Raw genomic sequence first — 21,383 nt, 5'->3', positions numbered from 1 at the left:
AGTCAGTTAATTCACTTTTGAGTCTTAAAATTCCTATCCTCTTAGTAATTCCCAAGAACTTTTCTGTGGTATATAAACACTTGGTTTGCCTCTGGTTGGGGATTCTCTCTTCACGCCACATGCTACTTAGCTCTTCCTCACCCACTCCTGTGGTTCTGACCACCATCTTTATGCTAGAGACTCCCCACGCTACACCCTCTACAGCTAAATCTCTGCTTCTCCCCCCAAACAGCTTGGGACACACAGCTTGTGTGTTCTGCACACTGATTGCTAAATATTAAGATACAGATATAAAAGGACCATTTTTAAAGACTAGGCTATTTTTAGGACTATTTTAAAGATCAGAGATGAATAATTAGAAAATGATTCTGTAACATTAATGGATGGAAACAAGCAATATTCTAGTTAACCCTGAATAAATGAATACCAAAATGAACTTTGAAGTTACTTTATTATAAAAAAATCCTTAAATGCAATGTTCCATAAAAAATATATACATGTTTTTATTTACATACTCTATTAACACTACTGATTTCAATTCAATTTTAAGGACAATTTTGAAAAGCATTCATGTTTTTTCTGAAAGTATTAGGAAAGACTATATACATAAACTTCCAAAAACAAATACCATGCTGAGGCACAGAAAGGAAAAAATCCATTTTATCTCTTGAAGTGGTTACAAAAGACCCTGGGCATAACACCTACCATTATAGGAAGCAGGGTTATTAGAGACCGTTCACTGTTACTGTTCACAAATCTAGATGGAAAGGTTCACATGTGACAGTGGTTTTTGTTTTTTATTAAAGACTCTGCAGTTTTCCGACCAAAAGTGACAGTGTCTAACAGGCTCTTTACACTTTTATCTAAACCATGACACTCCACTTGATTAATACCAAGAAGACACAATTTCTGAAATCATGATCTTTTCATGAAATCAAAGCAGAAAAACTGTTCAGGAAAAGCAGATCCTTCCAAGTTGGTGACCTTGGTTGATCTTATGAAAACTCTCTGGAATCTGCTGTAGGTCTATAACCAATCAAGGACTCTTTACCACCTTCATCTACAAGCAGATCCACTAACACATGGGGTTTGTCATAACCAAAGGAGGTGGTGGTGTTTCTCAGCGTTATGGACTCTCGTTCTTCTGTCTTTATTTCAGTTTTATTACTTGGGGGAAATTCTGAGTCAGAGCAGTTTTCTGATACCACAAGGCCACTATCAGAACCATTTCTGGAGTGATACACATTTAAAGTGATGTTGCAGGTTTCAGACTGGTTACTGCTTGCATGGATAGAATTTTCTCCCTTTACTGGGGTCGGAGAGCTACCAGGGGCCAAGTCAGAAATATTTTCTTCAGTCATCACCACTTCTGTTTCACTAGAAAGGTCTTCTCCATGCTCTGCTTTTCCTGGACTGTCCTCAGTATGCACGCTTGAAATTGTCCCTGGAGAGAGCTGCTCACTTCCTACGGCAATTGGTTGGTAGGTGATGGGCGATATATATTTTGATTCAGATTTTGTCTCTGAAGAGGCACTTTTTACCACAGACAGCTAGGGGAAGAGAAATCAGTGATTAAAAATAATAAATTATTAAACTTAAGTGCTCATCCTCAAAAGAAAAATGGTCTAATGGTAATGGTTAACTAAATATACAACTGAATGGCATATTTAGGATAACAGTGTAATAGAATCTGATAGTTGCCTTTTCTTTCTTTTTAATGGAAATATATTAAGATCAAAAACAATATTTTAGAATTTTTAGAAAGTCACTATCTCACCAACCTATGTTGCTTTTTGTGTACTACCTTCGACACATATGCATGTTACATTTGTAATAGGAGTACAGCCACTTATTTTATGTAGTATTTCATCATTTGTCTTCATAATTCTAATCTTCATGGGCTCAGTAATTTTACACTGATGGTTAAATAACTTCTATAATACTAAGTATTAAGGTGTTCCAATTTTCACCATTTATAGAACATGCTGAAGTGAATATTTCTATACATCTTTTTATTTATGAAATTATCTTTTAAGAATCAATTCTTAAGAGAGGAATTACTAAATCTAAGAGTGTGGCATGTTTAGGATGCTACTACTCTGTACACCCACTGTATGCTTACCCTCCCCTCAGGGCTATAATTACTTTTTGCCAGCATATACCAGTTTTATTACAAGGTACTACTGGATATTCAGGTTTATTTTTCCTTCTCTAGCGGGTGTAAAATAGCACACTGCAAGGTTGGTTCGTGCTTAACTACTAGTAGTAAGAACATTATAATTCATAGGTGAATTGTCTACTAACTGTTGATAGTTCTTAACCCCGCTACTTAAAGATAATGTGTCCATAACACATTTAAATATGCCCTTTGCATATCACAGATATTTTGCCTGTCATATCTGATTTAAATAGTTATCATTCTGATACTTTTAAATGTTCTTTTCATCAGACAAAGACTTTTAAATGTTAGGCATTAAAATGTCACACTTCTCATTTAGACTCACTGTTGCGTCATCTTTCCTTCTACCCTCCAACCACCATGAAGAGTTTTCAAAAGCCACGCTTTCCTGACACTGGGCCTTAGCACACACTGTCCCTTAGTACCTGGGTAAACTCCTATCTGTCCCTCAAGACTGTTCAGGCATCACTGTCTCTGGAAAAGCCATGACTAACCCTACCCTGCAAAAGTAGAAGAAAAGAAGTCCTCACTGGCATGTACATAAACGTCTATCTTTGAACCTATCACACTGGACAACCACTGAATACTTATCTTTTTTCCCACTAGACTTTAAGCTCCTTAGCACTGTCTCACTGTGCCTTTGCCCCATGCATAAAAAAGCATAGTGCATAGTAAAAAATATGTGGCTTTGGATGTGTGGAAGACTGAGTTATTTATAATAGGTGACACGCTGCTGAACATCATTCTACTTTAAAAAACAAATTTTAAGAATTATCGAAAATTTCAAATTAACATTTTAGTGTACATTTGACCCTTGAGCAATACAAGGGTTAAGGGCACTGAGCGCCTCTGGAGTCAAAAAATCCACATATGACTTTTGACTCTCCAAAAACTTTACTAATAGCCTGCTGTTGGCCAGAAGCCTTACCGATAACATAAATGGTCAATTCACACATATTCTGCATCTTATATTTATATCTACATCTATTTTATACATTCATAACATACCTAACTTTTTCTTAATTTTTTCAGTATTTCTCAACTATGTGGTTTGTCTGAGAGTTTTTTTAAATTCTCACAAATCTCAAAAAATTTCCAGCATATTCATTGAAAAAAATTCAAGTATAAGTGGACCCACACAGTTCAAATCTGTGTTGTTCAAGGGCCAACTGTATACAATTAAAGAAAAAATATTTAAATATATTACCAAGGATTTGGGTAACATGATGTTTTCTCTCTTAAATGGATTCATCTTCTTGACGAGACAACATACAACTACCAGGGCAAGTACTAGAAAGAGTAGTACAGCAGCAACAATTGGAATCCAAACAGGATCTAAGAAAAGGGAAAGACCACAAATTAGAATTACAATAGAACACTGCTATATCCATCAAATAGTTATAAAGTCTTAGTGCTATTCTTCAACAGATTTACATATCAGGTAATTAATATGGTCACAGTTTTAAAGAACACTGACACAGAAGTCAGGAGAGATGAGTAAAAAATTACATACCTGTCCTAGATATCAACATGATTCTTCCCAGCTTTGAGATTCTAAACTTTCTGCGACTACACTGTCATGATATGATGTGGCTAAAATAACTTTTTCATAACAATTTCCTTACAGCCCCAAATACAGAGTGTTTCTAGAGTTACGCTTTTCTCTCAGTTGAAGAGGCAAAAGAAAAAAATTTAAATATATCTCTTTAGAAATAAATTCTGGCAATGTCTCTAACTCTTAAAATAATGTCGTCCCACCCTTCTAAATTCTTAAATTGTTATTTATTTAAAGATTACAAAAACTTATAAAAATACACAGGTGTGTACACACACACACACACACACACACACACACACACACACACACACACACGAAAGTTGAACAGGAATAAAGTCCCCCGAATGAAAACCAGATACAACGAATAATATAAAATTGGGAAGATCTGTTTCAGAGCACAAACATCTATAATCATGGTTGTATATTTTTCTCTAATGCTGCTTTTTATTTTCACAGCACAATCTTCAAGATTTTTTTTTCCATAGTCTTCTCTTCCAAATTAACAGTACTTGGGACTTCCCTGGCGGTCCAGTGGTTAAGACTCCGCACTTCCACTGCAGAGGCGTGAGGCACGGGTTCGATCCCTGGTCGGGGAACTAAGATCCCATATGCCGTGTGGTACAGCCAAAAAACAACAAACAAACAAATCCAAAACCAAACAAACAAACCAAACAAACAAATTAACAGTACTCTACATATTGTGGTGGTGTTTGCCCTCCTTCATAGCATTTTATTACCTTTAATTTCTATTCTAATAATGACTCTGGAAGTTACTCAAATAAATGCCTCTATCAATCACACCTGTTACAGGAGGTGAAAAAAATTATTACAATAGGAAAAGATAAAATAACTCCATAAGAAACACTGGCACGTTGCTTAGAAGCACTGAGCAGGCAGGTAGGGGATGCTGCTTATGAGCCACGATGGTGCCATCGTGTGGACACAGTATCAGCCCAGTTTGTAACTCAGGATATTTTTTTTAAATAAATCTAGGGCATTTGCATTAGTTCAAATTTTATGCATTGATGAGGATTTTCTTCCTCCAAATAGTATAACACAAACTGGTATTAAATGCACTGCATTATTTTAAGTCACCTATTTGAAACCCTCATATAATGGCCTAAAAGTTTTTAGTATTAATTTTAGGTGTTTGGTCTGATTCTTCAGCCTAGATTTCCATTCTTCAAAAAGAAATTTGTACTGTGTTATTTTTTGTACACTTTTTTAACCTAGAAGATATGTTCTAAAAACATCTGAACAATCAAAACAATTATATATACACCCAAAGACAATCACCAAAGCATGATTTACCAGCGAAAAATCTACAAGTAATCAAAAGTCCAAAAATTGAGGAACATTAAATAAATATGATCTTCATAATAAAATGTTCTAGAGATATTAAAAATAATATTAATAAAGTATGTAAAATAACATGGAAAAATATTTATAGCATATGCTTAGGGCAGTATACAAAGTTACATATACTACATAATATGATCAAGGCTACATAGCAAAAGAAAAAACAGGATGGAAAAAAACCACCAAACTGTGAGTAACTGAGTGTTTGTAACTTAGAACTACAGATAATTTTGTTTCCTTATAAATTATCTATAATGAACATTTAAATTTTGTACCATGAAAAAAAAGTCTAAATTTTTGTTAGGTACCTGCCAAATAAGAATGCCAGTTCTGAAGTTCTATCATATGTATCCCCCTCACACACACAGGAAATAATAAAATAAAAATAATGATTTTAAAATGTGTTATAAAATTGACATACAATCCATCATTTAAACCAATCTATATTTATTTTTGGATGTTCATTTCCAATGCTTGTCCAGTTCACATATCACACAATTTTAGTCAATGAACATTGCGGCTTTTAGTTTTTAAACTTACTGTCCCCATAAAGAACATTTTAATGGATATATAACATCTTGTTATATTGGAGTAATAAACTAACTTATATTATTATGCATGATCCTGAAATGCAGACATTTATGCACGTGGCTTTATGTTTTTGTTATATTTTTTCTTTCCTGGGTCAAAAGGTCATCACATGGCTTTCTAAATTGGTTGCTTTGTATCTCTTAATGCCTGAAAAATGGCCTTATTTTTAATTTAGAACTTCTCTGAAGAACGGAACTACTGAGTATTTTTTTGAAAGAGCAGAGGTTTATTGAAATTACAAATTGCCTCTTTTTACATTACCCTATTTTAGTGATCACTCACTACATTTAGGAAAAAATGGCAAGAACTTACCTTCTGTGCTGTTATTATCAGAAACGGTAATACAAAGTTCTTCCGACTTCTCAGTTGTAACAGCCCACGTTTCTGAGACTCCTTCTGCTGAAACGCAGTACTCAGAATTCAGCGAGGACACAGGAATACTTAAGAAGCACTGAGTCTCATTACAATCATCTTCCTTCTTTATGTACATTTTATTTGTGGTCTGGAAAGAGGAAAAAAAACAATGAAAATGCATGACTCCTTTTAATTTGAAAAGAAAATATCATTCAATATGATGAACGTTGGGAACATGTCTGAAAATAGTGTTGATATCAAACAATAAGTCAATTTGTTACTTCAACATGGCATGGTGCTATATATCCATTAAAATGTTCTTTATAGAGATAATAAATTTAAAAATTAAAATAGAGATTATGAATTTAAAACTCAAATAGCAGTAATGTTCACTCTTAGTTGTCAAACCAACAAATGTTCATTAGTCCTATTCCTCTAGTGCTAGAAACTTAGCTGGTGAGAGAGAAAAGCATCTATCTCATGGTAAGAATAACACAGGTATTATACAAAGGCTGTAGGATCTCTTGGCAGTGACACAGAAGGGATTGAAGCAATCTCTGGGAGTTGATCATTCATTCAACCAGCCACACTGCATGGATCACTGTGCTAGGGCCTGAGAACACAAAGGTAGGGCAGTGGTGTCTGACCTCAAATAACTTATGATAGAGTGTGGAAGAGAGATAAGAAAGAAATGTAAGAGAGTCACAAGTACTCCTAGGGGACCACTCTATGGAACAAGGAACAACCAGACCACAGAAGAGGAAACAGTCCACCTTGTCAGAAAAGATTTCGAAGGAGAGATGATATGCCAGCTGAATACGGAAGAACGGGCAGAAATTTTCCAAAGTAGAAAAGGTGGAGAAGGGCATTCTGTGAAAGAGCAGTGTACCTTCAGGCAACTAAGAACAGGAAGCAGTTCACCAAAGCACAAACGAAAATGAATTGGAAGGAACGGGAGACATGTAGCTGGAAATGATGCAAGAGGCCAAATCATGAAGGCCTTGCAGGCCGTGCCATGGAAGAGGATCTAGATATTATTTTGTAGCCGATGGGGATTTGTTAAAGAGTTTTAAGCAGTGAAGTAATATGGTCAGATCTGCACTTTAGAAAGACAACTCAGCTAGCAACCAAAGTGATGTTTTAAAACCTAAATCAGATGTCATTTTTCTGCTTAAATCTTTCCAGAGGCACAATGTCTCACTGAGAATAAGAGTCCAATTCCTCCAAAGCCCTTAGAGAAGTGGCCCCCAGTGAACTCTGACCTCATCTGCCCCCACGCTCTAGCCAGCCTTGCTGCTCCCTTCACATGCCTGGTGCTATTGCCAGGCTCTGCCTGACACACTCTTCCCACATACATCCACAGAGTTCACCTCCTAACCTCCTCCAGCCCTGGCTCCAGTTAACACTTCCCAGTGAGGCCTGGCCGGCCTGCTGAAAACCACTACTGCCCAGCGCTCTTCTCTGCTGTGTTGTTCTCCACAGTACTTATCACTGGAGTTCTTTTGTCTGTACTGTTCACGGCTATCTCCTGGTGCCTAGAAGGCACCAGGCGTGTGCTTAACAAATATTGTTAAATAAAGGAGTGGCAGTGCTGTGGAGAATGGATGGAACAGAAAAAGTCTAGTCAAAGTGTGGTCTGCACACCAGTGCTAGAATGTAATCATGTCACACAGTAGTACTGTTGGTGTTTTCTTTCAAAAACAAAGATTCCAATTAGAGCTTCATATTATTTCATATCACTACAAAACTACCAATGAGGAGGAAAAGATTAAAATTATCCTCATCTTACCAGTGGAGAAATGGAAAAACACAGGTTAATATCCTAGATTAGGACCATGCTATTAAAAGAGGCAAAGAAAAACTTAAAATGTTTTCACATGGCCAGTGTTAAAGATCAACGCCAGTACTGATTCCCTGCAGCAGCATTCACATATTTCTTTTTTCTTAGTAAAACTTACGATCCATGAGTCTTGCCTGAATATTCATGAACATTCCACTTTCATTACACCACATATGGAAACAACTTATGCCAGAAACAGAAAAATTTCCATTTTGAAAAAGATGAAATAGAAACATACCTCACTTCCATTTATTCTCACAAATACATTGTACGTGAATGTATAACAAGTATTTTCATCATCGTATATGGCTTCGGGTTCGTTTTCATTTACAGTAATTAGAGGGTGAAATATATCAACAATGATTTGGTCTTCCTTCTTTGTGATAACCAGTTTAGGTGGTCCAATTTTCCCTGAGGGGACAAAAAAGAAGTAGAATTTGTACCAGCCTTGGAACTTCACAGTGTATTACATGTCACTACCAAAACTCAATCAACCTACTCTTTTTGTTCTTGTTGTTCTAAAGCAGCACCACATTTAAATCATTCCACAGATACCTAGAAGATATTTTAACTGTCCTTAGTGAATCTTGGTAAAAAGCCTTGACATAGTAGAAGCTCTATGAAGTTAGTTTTCCTTTATCTTTGCTTCTGTAGATTAAAAAACATTAAACAGAAAACAGAAAATGTTCTCTAAAAATCGTTTCAGAAAAGGCGCTTTAGTTATCTTTGAATCCTCACTGAAACTCTTTGTGTTTCCAATGCCTATGGATACCTGGAATGAGGCTCTATAAAAGTTTGCTAAATACATTCAATTTTTATTATGAAAATCAGAACTAGATATTCACTGATTCCACAAATATTTACTATATGTCTGACGTCTGGAACCTTGTAGGTGAACCATTTACCTATTCTTCACGTATTTACTGCACACCTACTGTGCGCCAGGCAGGTCTGTCTTTACTCACCAATGTATCCTCAGGAACTAGCACACTTTCTGGCACATAGTATGCCCTTGAAAAATCTGTGTGGGAAAAGTCTGACATACAGATGGTATAACTGTCAGGTGACAAAAGCATGGACTCTGGGGAATAAAACTACTTCAAGGGCAAGTAGAGGAGGGGCCTGTAGAAGAGAAAAAGTAGGCATGATCCAAAAAGAAGGAGCAGAACCAAGGTGGGGGCTGAAGCTGAACTAGGATGAAGGCGATTATGGAACTCTAAAATTTTTAATGTATTAAATTGGTATTAAAATTCCCAAAGGCCTTGAGGAGTTAAGGTAGAGGGGAAGACGGAGAGCAGCTCTCACAGTCCTAGGGAACGCGACTAAGGGAGGAGTGACAGAGGACAGAGAGAGGAAGGGGTGCAGAGTCCAGACCCACACTTGCATGGGGTGGAAGTGTCACAGCTTAGAAGGGGCAAAGTGAGGGGAGCCTCTTAACCCTATTTTGTGGGGCTTGGGAGAAGAGAAGACAGGAACTCCCTATATTCCTCCAAATGTTTCTGGGGCATTCTGATAATTTTTAGCAACTGCTTATAAAAGCAAATATATACAGAAGACATGCATAAGATTAAAATTTAGACATGTATACATTCCACTCACCTTCTTTGCATAAAATAAATTCTCTTGACTGTGCATAGACTGATTCCTCTTGTCCAAGCCTAGCTTTAACTCTAGCCCAGAGAGGACTTGAGGGATCATCAATTATGGAAAAGATATTACAAGAATGATGGGAGGTATTGCAGGCATCAATCCATTGCCCGTCCCTAAAATGAAGAAAAAGAAACACAAAGGTAATTTTTATTGTTAATACATAAACTTGAACCATCTCTGTCTGTGCTTTGCTTTTCATTCGTAGTATGGAGCTGGTAGAAAGAGTTGAGTAAGAATAGGATGGAGAAGCTAGACAAAGTAGGAAACCTTTACTCTTTGGTTAGAAGGTCTATAGTAAATTCATTTACAATAAAGAGGCTCAATTCAAAATAAGACCTGTACAAACCACATTCCACATGTAATTTTTAAAAATCTGTTCTTTAAACAAATCGATTTCATTGAGTCATTACTTAATTACAGAATCCAACATATTACAATCACTCCTAACACTTGTCAAAAAAATTCTTTAAATTTTTCTTTCTATTCAACAGTACATACACTATAGGAAGTAAGAGGACTTCACTGTTTTTAATACAGAACTGTCACCTTTATTTGTCATGCCTTAAAATGTCAGAAGTTAGGGATACTCCTCTACTTCAATTCTGACAGGAAGAAGAACTAAATGGCAGGAAGTGTTCTGAAAAGAACTAATTTGCATCCTTAATTTGCATTACTTCTGGAAGTCTATAAGCCGTTCAGGAAGTTGTGCCACATGGGAAGGAACAATGATGGAAGGAAACAGTCATGAAACGTGCAAGGACCTAGGCAAAAACAGAATGAAAAAGATAAAAGAGTGACACTCACCTATAGGTCATCACCTGTACGGTAAACACAGGGCTCCGTGGCACAATTGGGTAATCCCAAAACAGAACAGTATTCAAGTTATAGGCCTCAATTGTAAGATTGGTTGGTGTTGGCACTGTAAGATGGATGGATGTCAGAAACTAACATTAACATTAGAAAACCTCAATACAAGAAGCCAAATTAGCCAAATATGTACTTGAAGAAAAGAATTCACCGGAATAGATAATAAATTTATTTAAATTAAGGTATTTCTAAAAATTAATTTTATTAAAAAATGTATAGAAGTGTTTGAATTCATTTTAAATTACTGAAACAACATTGTAATGCAAGGGGAACACAAATATAGTATGAGCAATAAATTTCTAGAATGTTTGAGGAGTTTTTATAAATAACTGCACTGCCTGTTGCAATAATAATCCTCAACTCATTTAATCACTAGAATTTTCTATATTTGATACCACAGACTGTATTCAATGTCTAGAGAAGAACTGGCTACAAGAGGGATGGTCAATTTCACTCTAAAATACTACCTGGGCTCTCAACCCTCCACCCAGGACTATTACACACTTTTACTACCTTTTCTCTAGCACAGGAATAGATGCCTAACGATTGCCTGACAGAGCCATCAAGCATTCCAGTTTCATCAACATTTTGCTCTCTGAGGTGTGCAGGGCTTTTTTCAAAACATACCCTATATTTCTTCCTGCTTTTGCTCTTCTAAACCAATTAAGAAAATGTTTGTTGAGAAGACATGAAAGTGTCACACAAGAGAACAGGCAGAAGTCATTTTACCATCTTATAATCAAACACTACCATGACCATAGTCTAGTTACTAAAAGCAGCTATTTTTTTCCCCTGCTCAGTGTAAAAGGTTATTTATTGTCCGGCACCCCTTAAAAAATTGAACACACACACATCTCCTCCCTTCCTCTCTCTCTCCCTCTTTCTTTCCCTCCTTTCCTTCCCTTCTTCACGAATGAACATGAAGGTATAGACAGAGTTCACAATATGACCTGGAATTTAAGCTTATTCAATCCGATCTATCTGGAAAACGCCACTAAACATGATGTGCTTATACAAATAAAATAAATAAATGAATAGCAATGTGGTCAGGTACAGTGGCTTCCAAACATAACTTATCATCCTAAAAAATTCAAAGAGAGCCAAAAGTTTATACTTTTTTAAAGTATCCCAGATGATACTGATGATCACTTATGTTTACACTTAGTAGACTGCTCTAATAAGAAAAATATTCCCTGGGTTGGCTATTAAGAAATCTGGGTTCTTTCCTTGCTATACTACTAAAGAGTTACTTCAGAATTCCTCACCTGTCAAGTGAGGTGTTAATTTCACACACATAGGCTATTTGCTTACTGTTGAAGAAAACACCTACTATATTTTTCCCAAAGTAAAAATTCCAATATTTGAACCCGAACTGGTACATTGTCTTAATTTACAACTATTTAGCACCTGTATTATCGTTTCAAAGCAGAACATGGATCAAGAGTTATATGCACTAAAGGACAATTAGATTCTACTGCCATTTTTTCCCTTTTTTCTGATTATTTTTTCCTTTCTATCAGTGGTTTTCCACAAGGGGTGATTTTGTCCCCCAGGGACATCTGGCACTGTTGGAGACATTTCTGGTTCTCCTAACTGGGTGTTAGTGGTGGAGTGCTACTGGCATCTAAAGGATAGAGACTAGGGATGCTGCTGATACCCGATAATGCACAGGATAGCTTTCCACATTTTGGCAGTCCAAAATGCCACGAGTGCCAAACACTGAGAAACGCTGCTTTATTATAATTTCAGGAATCTTTTTTATTTAGGAGGAAAAACTAATTTAAAAACAGAATGCAATAAGAAATCATCTCACACCAGTCAGAATGGCCATCACCAAAAAAATCTACAAACAATAAATGCTGGAGAGGGTGTGGAGAAAGGGGAAGCTTCTTGCACTGTTGGTGGGAATGTAAATGGGTGCAGCCACTGTGGAGGACAGTAAGAAGATTCCTCAAAAAACTAAAAACAGAGCTACCATATGACCCAAGAATTCCACTCCTCGGTATATATCTGAAGAAAATGAAAACACTAACTTGAAAAGATACATGCACCCCAATGTTCATAGCATCATTATTTACAATAGCCAAGATATGGAAGTAACTCATGTGCCCATCAGTGGGTAAATGGATAAAGAAGATATGGTGTATATATACACAATGGAATACTACTCAGTCATAAAAAGAACGAATGAAATCTTGCCATTTGCAACAACATGGATGGACCTAGACGGTATTATACTTAGTGAAATGAGTCAGAGAAAGACAAATACTGTATGTTATCACTTATATGTGCAATCTAAAAACAAATGGCAGACTATAACAAAACAGAAACAGGCTCGTAGATATAGAGAACAAACCAGTGATTACCAGCGGGGGGGGGGGGGCAAGATAGGAGTAGGGGATTAAGAGGCATAAACTATGTCTAAAATAAGTAAGCTACAAGAATATACTGTACAACACAAGGAAGATAGCCAATATTCTATAATAACTTTAAATGGAGTATAATCTGTAAAAATACTGAATCACTATGTTATACACTTGACGCTAATATATTGTAAATTATACTTCAATAAAATAAATAAATAAATAGATAAATAAAACAGAATTTTTTTGATAAACCAGTACATTTTATGTTTCCCGCTCAGCGAACAGCTTTGGTTACTGTTGAAATGTCTAACTTCTGTATGACTCACCAAAGCAGCAAAACAGTTTGTGCCTAAAGGTTGAGATTATGAAGCTGGAAGGATGTCTCAGATTCAAGTACTCAGTAAGCACAACACGCCCTTTGATCTGCAGCCAGTGATCAGATATCTACCATTTTCCTACTTACTCTTTCTTTCTGGAATACTGTTGATGGCTGCTGGTACTTATCATCTTTGGTTCTCTAAGCAACTTCCTTGCAGGTGAGTCAGGAAGCACTGGTCTTGCCAGATTTAGCCCTGGTTTTGGTGGAGTTCCCATGGCCATACACAGCAGGGTAGACTAAGGTCTCCTTAACAGGGTTCCTTTTTCTATGGTGTGTTCACACCTCAACTTCAGAAACAACCATCTCAAACAGCTTACATTCTATGGTTGAGGAGGAAGTTAAGGCACCCCTCTCCAGGTTCAATTCAACATTGATATCAAATAATAATCACACATACAAATATAATTTTGCAACTAGATAAGAAAGAGAGGTACCTGATGTTAAGCAAACTCATAATGAATCAGAACTTCCCTCAGAAGCCATTTCTTAATTTTAGCATCTTTTGCTTCTCTCATGGCTGAGAATTTACAAACCATCAGGTCCTGGTTTCTTTTTGCTTAACAGTCCTTCCCTCGATTACTCTCTCTAATCTTATATTTTACAAGAAACAAGAAGAAACCACGTGGCACCTGCAATCTGCTTGGAAACCTCCTTCACTAGGCCACTGGGCTCACCAGGTACATTTCCTACTTTCCCGGCTTCTGAAGGTGATGGTGTTGCTAAGCTTCCTGCCACTGTGTAACAAGGATCCTCTCTCTCATTTCCAGTGAAGTTCTTCACTTCCTTTTAAGCCCCCTTTAAAAAAATTATTCCCAATAGGAATGACATTTTAACTGTATGTACTCAATCTGAGATTAATTTCTGCATCTGAGGAAAAGGCATCTAGAAATCAATCTGTATTCTAGAATATCAAATAAAGTGCATTTAAATTTAAGAGGTTACTGAATCATACATTATAAAATACAAACAGCAATAGACTTGTGTTACATTAGATTAGTTTTTCGTGTGAGTCAGGTGATATTTCCCATAATTTAAGTAAAAGCTTGACATGGTTAGACCAGGATAAGGACTTAAACCATAGCTTCCAAAGCAATCAAGACAGGTGGTAGGAGAAGAGGTTTCAACGGAACTAGCAAACAGAAATTACTACTAGATTATAGGAGAAACTTGAATATTGACACCAAAGGATGTAACCTGTGGTTTTAACGCTACCAGAAGAGAAACCATGCGGTTATTAGACATCTGCCTTTGTCATCTTTGCTAAAATCTCACGATAAATTGACACGAGTAACTCGTTTTCTTAAGTTTCAGAATTTTATAACCTAAAGTTTACATGGCTTCATGTTCAGATAAATAATTGAGGCTTACAGCAAACTTCTATTCATAAAAAATTTACCCTATGTCAATAAAAATATATGTAGAAATAGAGTGTGGAGTTAAGGGAAAGATTCTACTAGAGGATTTCATGAAGTAGAATAATCTTGCAGATTTCCCTAGCTCTTAAAATGCCGACAGTTTTCTGTAACACATGTTGTTTTTGGAAATGGGTTCAGAGTTATTTGGAGCATTGTATCTGCATCCTATCCAGAGTGAACTTTAGCTCTTTTAAGATCTGCTTCCCAGAACTCCTCTAGGAACTAGCAGCTGAGGATTAAACAAAACCTAACAAAGGAGAGAAGAATCACTTTTCACAACATTCTGAGTACAATGCAGACAAAAAGGAGAGTTCTGGTTACAACTAACTGTTTCCTGGTGATAAATATGAAAAAAGACCAAGGCAGAGAACAGAAAAGACATATGAAGATCAGCAAGTGGTGAAGCAGTGCCGCTAGATGCGGCAGTGGAGATGTCACGGAAGCCCCCGAACCAGCAGCCAGAACAGCTCTGTAATAATGACTGGGGAAGGCAGCAGAAGGGGAAGCAAACAGCTACAGACGTCTCCAGGTTTCCTCTGCATGGACGGTGACAGAAGCATGGGCTGCCTCCTGTGCTCCATCCCATAACCACCAAAAGTGTCTGTGCCTCTACTGGAAGAGGCACAGCCTCAGTAGTTCACCGATTTTTACATAATAGCATTCGAAGACTAAATAAAAGATGCGTGCATCTAAGGCCAAACAGAGCTCTGTACCCTGTAGACACCGTGTGACTGTGTGCTCACCAACCTCTCTATGGGAAGGACAAACTGAGAAGCATGAAGAAGTAAGGATACACGGGCCAGTAATTAAATCGTTTTGGAGGATTCTAGGTCATCTGACACTACAACTCAAAAACAAACACTCTAAATTAAAGCATCCAGACCCTTTACTGAATGAGCAACTCTCAGAGAAAAGAGCTAACAACTTCCTCGTGTTAAAGATGAGGGGCCATGGACGTTTTCACAAAGGTCTCTTCTTATACTGCAAAATGAGAAATGGCATGAGAAATCCAGGCAGAAAAAGTGAAAAACATCAAATCCGGACTTTGGCATCTTTTTCAGATATATTTATGATTATGATCTATCTACTGAATGGTTTTATAGTGCTGATAAAATAACTTTTTCTTAATGCTTTCCAACTTTTTCTCTTAGCAAGTAGCAGCGTCTTCTAGATTTAAGATGAATAAAGACATTTAAGAATTCTTGCACATGGTGTTTCAAGCATTCATAGAAGTTTTAAAACTGAAACATATCAATATTTGGGGGCTTTGAAATGAATCATATCCATCACTTTGTGAAACTAATGGAAAAACGGTCCTTTTTCTACTTCCTTCTGTTATTTCCTTGTACCTTCAGAAAAAGAGTACCAGAACTAAGGGTTCATGTGAGGACATCTAAAATATTTCAGGACCATTTCACCTTCCATATGATAGCTCCTTAGCCGGGTCAAGACCCCTAGTATCCCTGCAGTCTTCTCTTCCTCCTGTCTGTCTTCACGTTTTACCATTCACTCTCTCTTTCTTAAATGTGGGCCCAGAAGTAATGCACCTGATGTGAATGAAATACTTTTCCTCCTTTTTTTTTTTAAAGAGATGGGCATATCAAAGAGTGGCTTACGCTGAACCCGTAATTAACTAAAATCCCCCCAGATCTTTCACTCAAATCACCAAGATAGGGCTTATCCAAAAAACTTCTCCCCAGCCACTTTCCTGATCTGAAATGCAGGGTTCTATTATTGTTCCTGTTTATTCAATTTCATCCAGTTGGGTTGCTTGGCATGCCAATAAATTCTAATTGAACCAGATCCACCCAGTCCCTGAGAGAAGTCATTTCTCAAGACTAATTCCCTTTTGGACTAATTCATTCTAAGTTGAGAAATAGTTTAGGAACTGAAAAAACTAAAGAGGCCTTTTTAGTCTATGAAGAACAGGAAATAGGTGGAAGGAGTCAGCTGCTGAGCTTACTTTAAATTTTTCATATTGATCTGGATGAGTTTTTTTTTTTTTTGCTGTATGCGGGCCTCTCACTGTTGTGGCCTCTCCCGTTGTGGAGCACAGGCTCCGGACGCGCAGGCTCAGCGGCCATGGCTCACGGGCCGTGGGATCTTCCCAGACTGGGGCACGAACCCGTGTCCCCTGCGTCGGCAGGCGGACTCTCAACCACTGCACCACCAGGGAAGCCCTGGATGAGTTTTTTTAAAAGCTGACACAATTTCTCATTCATAACTAAATCAATTTAATATTTAAAAATATATTTGTGAAAATAATGATGCACATAATTGAACGATAGTCACCAACATATATTAAACATTTACTACATGACAAGCTACGAGCTCAACTTTGTTACGCATTATCTCAGTTAAGCACCAAAACCATCCTAGGAGGGAGGTAATATTTATCAAAAAGAGAAAAAAGGCTTAGAGAAGCTACTTAAAGACTTGACAGTGTGTAAAGTTTTGTTGTTTTTAATTAACAAAAGCTGCTTAAGCATCATTTCTATGATAGTTTAATAAAAGATGGGGAAAATAATCTCCATATATAAATAGGAACTGGAGATAACTGTTTCCTGATGACATCACAAGCATTTGCTTCAAGTAATTTTGCCTGATTTATCATACCATCACATCACATGACGGCACTGCAAAATCTGAACAATGTATTAAATTAAATTATTTATTTAGAATGGACATGATTGAAATGGATATCTATTGAATAGTATTGGGATAATCTAAAATACACTCCCTTAATAAGAAAATTACAAGTAAACTCATTCCTTCTTGTCAGGAACTCTCTTAATTCTGGTACGTCTTTCATTCTGATTCTTTGTCCAATTAAAATGGAAACATAAATTATCCATTTAGCTTATACAAAAATTGCGCTATTACTGTCAAATTGTATAAGACAGCTCTTTAAAGGGGTTATTTTTCTCTTCAATTCTTTAGGGTTTCTTTTATATAGAAGCAAAAGGTGGATCTTTCAAAAATCCATACAAACCATGAATCAGAATAAAATGAAAAAACTATTATTAATACCCTCTTCAATAAATATAATTGAAATGCACAGATTTAAGTATTTTGAATCTCTGAAAAACATACAGATTCCAAAGAAAATAATGAAAAATTTCAACGCACCCAGAGCATTACCTAAAGTTAGAGAATGAAGAGTTGATAAGCAAGTGGAGAAGGCGAGTTAAGAGCCCCACTGCTGTGCTAAACCAGTATGCTCTTCAGATGATACCCAGAGTGGAAAAACAAACGAGAAGAAGGTGGCTGACACCTGTGTTTATAAAATGCTGGAGTACAGAAGCCACAGAAGATCTTCCTGTGGGGGGAAAGCAGGCAATCCTACTCCCAGGGCCGGCGTCAAGGACATACGAATTGTGTAGTCACGAGGGGCCCCATGCTCAGGAGGGCTCTGTACTCAGAAGGAAGGGCTGTGCACTTGGTTTAATGCTCTGCCCTAGCCAGGAACTTCGGTCACCCTCTTCCTCTCTTCCCACATCCAGTGAATCACCAAGTTATGCTGAGTCTGTCTTCTAATTTCTTCTTCTCCATTTAAACTGCCTCCTCCCAGACTTGAGCAGCAGTCTCCTAAGTGACCTCCCTCCTTTGAGTCTACCGCCAAACTATTTTGTAAGATGAATGGTCTTTCTAAGTGGCCTATCTGATCCTGCATGAAACCATTTATCTCCTTAAAATAACCCCACGGCTGTCCACTGACTTGAGCAAGGGACAGCGAGCCTATTATTTTGTTGGCTCAGCACCTGTACTTCCTTCAGGAACATTATTGCTCTTCTTCTGGGAAGTCTCCTACTGCCACCACCTGTAACAATATCCTTCCCATGCAAGCTGGCGTCTGACCCAAGCTAGGCAAATCAGAGCCTTCTTCCAGGATCTTGTTATGGTGGAGGAAGCTGCAAGATGTCAAAACCCAAGAGTTGTCAACATCCATGATTTCTGCCAAATCGAGAAGACTGCCAACACTGAGTCAGCAGTAAGAAATGGAGGGTCTGGGCACTTTTGAGTTCCAGGTTCAACTTCCTGAGGCCCAGCTGGCATCTGTACCTTTCTGTTCAACTCTCACTTGGATTCTCTGAGCCAATAAATTCCTTTTTTTGTCTGTGAGAGCCAAAGCTGTGTTTCTGTCCTTTGCTGTTACACATGACAAGGCACTTCATTAACTGGTTCCTACCTCTCCACATATCCTTTCTCCCCTTATATCCTCACACACGTACTGTACAATAAAATGCTTAAATTATTCCACTAGTTCAACCTGCTGTTTCACAGCCCTTCCTCTGCACACACAAGTCTCTCTCCACCTCCAGTTCCAACTCTGGGGTCATCTTCTTTGTGAAGTCTTTCCTGATTCCCCTGCTCAGAGGCAGACACCCATATCTTGCTTTCCAGTAACCTATGTGTAAGTTCAATATCTTATCACAAAGGATTGCAACTGCCCTTGTGGATGACTAACGCCCTAGGTAATGGCAGAGTGCAGAGTCAAGAACTTGGACTCTGGAACCCAACTGCCAAGCCCCCCAGTGAATAGCAGCAACTTGGCTAGACCTCTCTGTGCCTCAGTTTCTCATCCATATTTGGAGATACAACAGCACCTACTTTATAGGACTTGTGGGAAATGGTGTGATAAGAACTTAAAATAGTGCCTGATAACTGTTAGCTATAAAATCACGATCCTTGAAGGCAGAAACTAAATAACTCCCATTTTTGTATTCCCAACACCTGGCACAATTTCTTTTTCAAGGAATGACATTTGTTTGCTTGAGTTCTAAACGGCAAGCCAAAGGAGAGCTGGATATGAATGGTGCACATCTAACAAGTGTCACTGAGGAAGTCATAACACAGAGGTGCAGACCCAGAGTTTGCCAAGGGTAAAGGAGGCTGGGTCTCCCTGACCCCTTCCAGGCAGCTGCTACCTGCCTGCACAGAGGAGACACTCAAGACTGTCCGGTTTTCTGAAAATCTAGGTGCATCCCTTTTGCAGAAAAACTACTGATTTCACTGGAGCTCTTAATTATCATTATACCTAGCTTTAGAAAAAACATGTTCTTATGTTTCCTAGGAAACATCAAAAAGCAGGCGGAGATAAACGAGGAACTAGGCTATGCAAAGAGACCTTACTGTCTGACAAATGGGCTCATGAGTGCACGCACTGGACCACCTCCAGACTTACACGTAAGAGGCGGTTACTGCCTTTTCACAATTCTCAGCTGGCGAAAGAACTTCTAAGGACTCGGGGCCTACCTTACGAATATGTAAGTCATGAGCTGTGGCCACAGCGTACAACTGCTGACCAGAGAACTCACTTATTTAAAAATTAGGAGAACGTGTTTTGTTGTTTTGGTAACCACGGAAGGGGCCGGAGAAAGCGAAGGGAAGGCTGCAAACTGCGGAAACCCTGCGTCGCCTTCCCGGTGGCCGCCCCCTTAGGACCCGAAGCCACCGGGCATCAAGGGCAAATGCGAGAGTCGAGGACAAATGCGGACGCGGCTCCTCAGCGCGGGGGGGGGGGTTCCTGGCCGGTGGGGTTCCCTCTCTCCCCTCCCGTCCCCACCCGGTCGCGGCGCTGCCGCGAGCGACAATACCTGAGGACAGCTTCTGATCCGCGGCGCCCATCTCAGCCCAGCTTCCGGCCTGCACGGTAAGGACGAGGAGAAGGAAGGGAGCCATGCTGCTCCGGACCGACTCCGGTGCTGCCCAGAATTGCGGGAGGCCCCCGGCGCGGCCCTCGGGCCTAGGCTGGCGTCATTTCCTCCACCGCAGACCATCCCGCCAGCGGGAGGCGGAGCGTGGACGGGAAAGTGGGGGCGCGGACAGCAAAGCCGCCACCAGGACTGGCAGGCCGGCCTGGACGGGAGGCGGGGCCAGAGTGGGGGAGGCGGGCCCGGGGCGCGAGGGCGGGGCCCGGGGCGCGGAGGCGGGGCCGGGGTGCGGAGTTAGGCCTGAGCGTGGTAGTTAAGACGCGCGGGGTGGGTGAGGTGCGCGGGGTGGCGGAGGTGCCCGCGGAAGCGGGGCCTGGGAGGGGAGGAGGACTACAACGCGAAGGCCGCCTCTGTGGTAGCTCGGCGTTAGGGGCACGACAGTCTGTGGTCGCGACCTTGGCTCGCAGGTTTGTGAGTAACTTGGGTCCAAAGGTCATGTTCTTTAAGTTTTGCATGACCTTCCGTGATGCATCTTCCTCTTTTTGCAGTGTTATGGACTTGCAGAACTTTGCCCTAGGCCACAACCCAGCACAATGCTTACTTTATCTTATATAAGACTTCGGCATCAATGCGTCTGGGAACTTAGATTTTAGGGCAGAAATAGCCCTTACATGCCTTCTCTAATCCCTGCATTTGTAGCTGAGGAACCCGAAGCTTCGCGGGTGAAATGGTTTGTGCAAACTTGCATAGCCCAAATAGAATTGGCTCGGCCATGAACTACTTTATTCTTGGAGGAAAAATAACTTGCATTACCTTTTCAGCAATTAAATATCAAATAGCGATTTATTAAGCAGCCTCTCATCATGAGATCTTTCCTCTCTGACCACATCTCCTATTACTCTGCATCATCTCACCTATTCTACTCAAGGCGCATTGGCTTCTGCCCTTACTAGAACACTCCAGGCTTGTGCTCAGGTGTGCACATGGCTAACTACTGAACCTACTTCAAGTCTCGGCTTATTATGGCCTTCTGCAAAAATTTGAAATTGCAGCCCACCTTCCCGTCCTCTTTACACTGCCCTACTGTTTATTTCGTGACACTTAACCTTCCCTCACACTCTATGATATGCATATTGATTTTATTTTTCTCCCCCTTCTAGAATGTAAGCTT

General features: G+C 39.1%; 1 protein-coding gene across 1 annotated transcript; it reads right to left on the bottom strand.

Annotated features, from left to right (window-relative positions):
- Positions 1 to 432: 432 nt before the first annotated feature.
- Positions 433 to 20,344, bottom strand: IFNGR1 (interferon gamma receptor 1). Its single transcript, XM_060168035.1, has 7 exons — positions 20,156 to 20,344; positions 10,336 to 10,450; positions 9,481 to 9,644; positions 8,120 to 8,292; positions 6,000 to 6,189; positions 3,387 to 3,514; positions 433 to 1,550 (listed from the first exon to the last, which is right to left on the bottom strand). The coding sequence occupies exons 1-7, from the start codon at positions 20,238 to 20,240 to the stop codon at positions 996 to 998; spliced, it is 1,410 nt and encodes a 469-aa protein (XP_060024018.1). The 5' UTR covers positions 20,241 to 20,344; the 3' UTR covers positions 433 to 995.
- Between the last annotated feature and the right edge of the window lie 1,039 nt (positions 20,345 to 21,383).

The sequence above is a fragment of the Lagenorhynchus albirostris genome, chromosome 12, assembly GCF_949774975.1.
Source record: "Lagenorhynchus albirostris chromosome 12, mLagAlb1.1, whole genome shotgun sequence".
Classification (NCBI taxonomy): Eukaryota; Metazoa; Chordata; class Mammalia; order Artiodactyla; family Delphinidae; genus Lagenorhynchus; species Lagenorhynchus albirostris.
The sequence above is the reverse complement of the archived record's forward strand: the minus strand, read 5'-3'. Positions and strand labels throughout refer to the sequence as shown.

Excerpts from the sequence above, each read along its gene's own strand:
- IFNGR1 (XM_060168035.1), bottom strand. The coding sequence starts at position 20,240 with ATGGCTCCCTTCCTTCTCCTCGTCCTTACCGTGCAGGCCGGAAGCTGG. Across the intron at positions 10,451-20,155 it reads GGATCAGAAGCTGTCCTCAG|TGCCAACACCAACCAATCTT; the intron begins GTATTGTCGCTC and ends TCCATCTTACAG. Across the intron at positions 6,190-8,119 it reads TGAGAATAAATGGAAGTGAG|ACCACAAATAAAATGTACAT; the intron begins GTATGTTTCTAT and ends TCCTCTTTCCAG.